Below are 2858 nucleotides of genomic sequence, written 5' to 3'. Positions count from 1 at the left end.
ACATTCATAATCTTATTTTTTTGAAAATAAAAATATAAAATTTTAAAAATACTCCTCATTTAATAATCCCAAAGAGAGAGAATATAATGAAAAAAGGCTAATATTAAACAAGTTTATATATTAAATAAAATTTTATTTTTATCAAATTGTTTTATATTTTAGGATATATCAACCACCTCCAAAATCATTTTATATAGTGGGACTGTCCATCTTGTTCTACTCACCAGCCACTTTCAACGTTTTCACTTTAACAAAGAAAAATCTTAAAATTCATTGATGTTGTGTTTTGAAATTTAAAAAATTTTTAATTTTTTCTCTATTAAATATATAAACTTTAATAATGTATTCTTTTTTCCAACTCTTAATGTTGATAAAAGGAGAAATTATAGTAAAAATTTAATTACATAATTTATAAATAGGATAAAAAATTATTTTTTTTCTCTACCTTATGAATGGAATGGACGGAATACTCTATCAAAAGAGAAAAAAAAAAAGAATGATCGGAATATATATTTTCCATATTGAATAATTTATTATTATTATACTTTTAGCGGCATTAAATTAGAAGCGAATTTCATAAAGTATGTCATATTTTTATATCTTTATTATATATATTAATCTGTATGCAATTAATAATCTTGAATGTCAAATTATAATGGAATGGAGGAAATATTATATTAATTTTACGAAAACTTCGGTTATATCATGATTTCCCTAGTAGTCAATGTACAAAATGTTTTTGTGACATTTTTTTTTTAATTGGATAGAGCATAAGTCATATATACTTCCTCTGGTCCCATATTTTCATTTATAAATCACATTTTAGAATGTCTATTTGATCTCATTTATAAATCATAGTGTGACTTTTTAAATAATATTTAAAAAATATTTTTAAAATTAATCTTCATGAAAGAAAAAAAGTAACGTAATATTACTTTTTAGATTTATTATATAGCGATACATTTGAAATTTACACACTTTTTTCTTTTACCTTTTTACATTAATATTAATGAGATTGATAGAAATAACTGATAAAGAAGACAAGAAAAGTAACTACTTTCATACAAACATCAAGACAATTATCAGAAATTAGCTAGCTAGCATCTTTTACTTCACAGCTCTAAGTATTTTTTTAGTAATTTTTAAATCTTACAGTGTCATTTTAATTAATTACTGTTAAAAGTTAATAAAATGACTTATATTATGATCTAATAAGGAATCCTTTTGAAATATGATTTATAATAGAGAGCAGAGAGAATATATTTTACAAGTTAACTAACTTCTATATATTCATAAGTACATCTAGTTTATTTGTTAATAATAGCTAGTAACTTAATAGCTTCCCTTATGCTTTTGCTCAAAATAACACAGACACAGACACAGACACACAGACACACAGACACAGACACACACACACACACACACACACACACACACACACACAGAGAGAGGAAGCAACACACACACATACCCAATGTGCAAGAAAGTAAGGATTTTTCCACTCACTGATTCCTTAAGAAATTAAATATCATATATATATATATATATATAACTCCATCCGCAGTAATTCATGGTTCACACATGTATATAGTAGACATTATATGGTAGAAAGAGATGCACAAAAACCACCCCTATCTGCAATATAACCAGAAAAATACAAGCAATAGAAATTCATAAATATGATATCAGTTCATACATATAAAATAACCATTGAACTGAAATCTTCAAATATAGATCATATATGGATGACATTAAAAGAATCGTCTCAGAGTGGGAGTGGTCTGCTTTACGGGCTCACGACCTAAACGAAGCTCAAGGTCTAACTCCATCTTCTTCTCTTCAAAGCCGAACAAAATAGGAAGCTGACAAATTTCTGAAGAAATACCAATGTTTACCTTTGCCTCTGGGAAAATTGATGGCATTTTGTGAATATTATAATCAGAGTTCTGGTGCTGATCGTGACAAAGATCATTACCGCCGTTCGTAGTGTCAAGAGACAGCCAAATATTCTCTTGACAATATTGTTGCCTCAGCCTCGCTCTGTCTCTTCTATGAATGTTCATGTGACCACCAAGAGCTTGTGCATTTGAAAATCCTTTCTGACAGAATCCACACGTATAGGATCTAACTTGTGTTGCTTCCTCTGAATATCCCCACCTTATTCTCTCAGACTTGTCCTTGTTTTCAAGGCTAAACTCCATATCTCGAGACAGATTTAAAGATCAGAATACGATGAAAAACAAAGCTTAGGTCAACACAGGTTGGCTAGCATCGAGACATTTATAATCACAAGCCAAGTGTACGGACTTACTATATGAAGTCTGCCCTAGAAGTAAATGTTGAATAAAATAATAGATGTAGGTTTTTTCCCCTGTGATCGTTCAATGATTCTACTAGACATAATTCCTTTAGATTGCATGGAGAGGATGAGCAAGAATTAATATGATTTTCATGTTTGATCTTTTAGTTTTTATGAAGAGCTAACAAATGATTTCCCAGAGGTTGAAAAGTTAATTCTGGTTTTTAATTACCTATAAGATTAAACTTCAAGAGTTATTAATTCACGATATGGTTCACATCCAGCCATGACAATCTTATAGTACTTCTTTGTACCGCAAAGGATGTATTTTGCCGCAGTTGAGTTATGATCTCGATCAATTGATAGCGGCTATCATTGATAGTTTTTTATAATCAAAATTGATGTTTCCACGAAAGTACACAGTGTATTTTATTACATGACAAATGGTAAATCATATATATATATATATATATATATTAATTTAGCTCTTTTGTGGCGGCATTAGACGTCCTCAATTGCAATTGCCATTAGATAATATATATATTTAGTGGTACTTAGA

The 2858-nt window shown here is 28.8% G+C and overlaps 1 protein-coding gene across 1 annotated transcript; it reads right to left on the bottom strand.

The window, feature by feature from the left end:
- Positions 1 to 1751: 1751 nt before the first annotated feature.
- LOC129297188 (transcriptional regulator TAC1-like) lies at positions 1752 to 2201 on the bottom strand. The gene has a single exon (XM_054935554.1). The coding sequence runs from the start codon at positions 2199 to 2201 to the stop codon at positions 1752 to 1754; it is 450 nt and encodes a 149-aa protein (XP_054791529.1).
- Between the last annotated feature and the right edge of the window lie 657 nt (positions 2202 to 2858).

Source organism: Prosopis cineraria, unplaced genomic scaffold (assembly GCF_029017545.1).
Source record: "Prosopis cineraria cultivar Desert tree isolate PC_DT_omini unplaced genomic scaffold, ASM2901754v1 PC462, whole genome shotgun sequence".
Classification (NCBI taxonomy): Eukaryota; Viridiplantae; Streptophyta; class Magnoliopsida; order Fabales; family Fabaceae; genus Prosopis; species Prosopis cineraria.
The sequence above is the reverse complement of the archived record's forward strand: the minus strand, read 5'-3'. Positions and strand labels throughout refer to the sequence as shown.

Coding starts and splice junctions, on each gene's coding strand:
- LOC129297188 (XM_054935554.1), bottom strand. CDS start 2,201: ATGGAGTTTAGCCTTGAAAACAAGGACAAGTCTGAGAGAATAAGGTGG.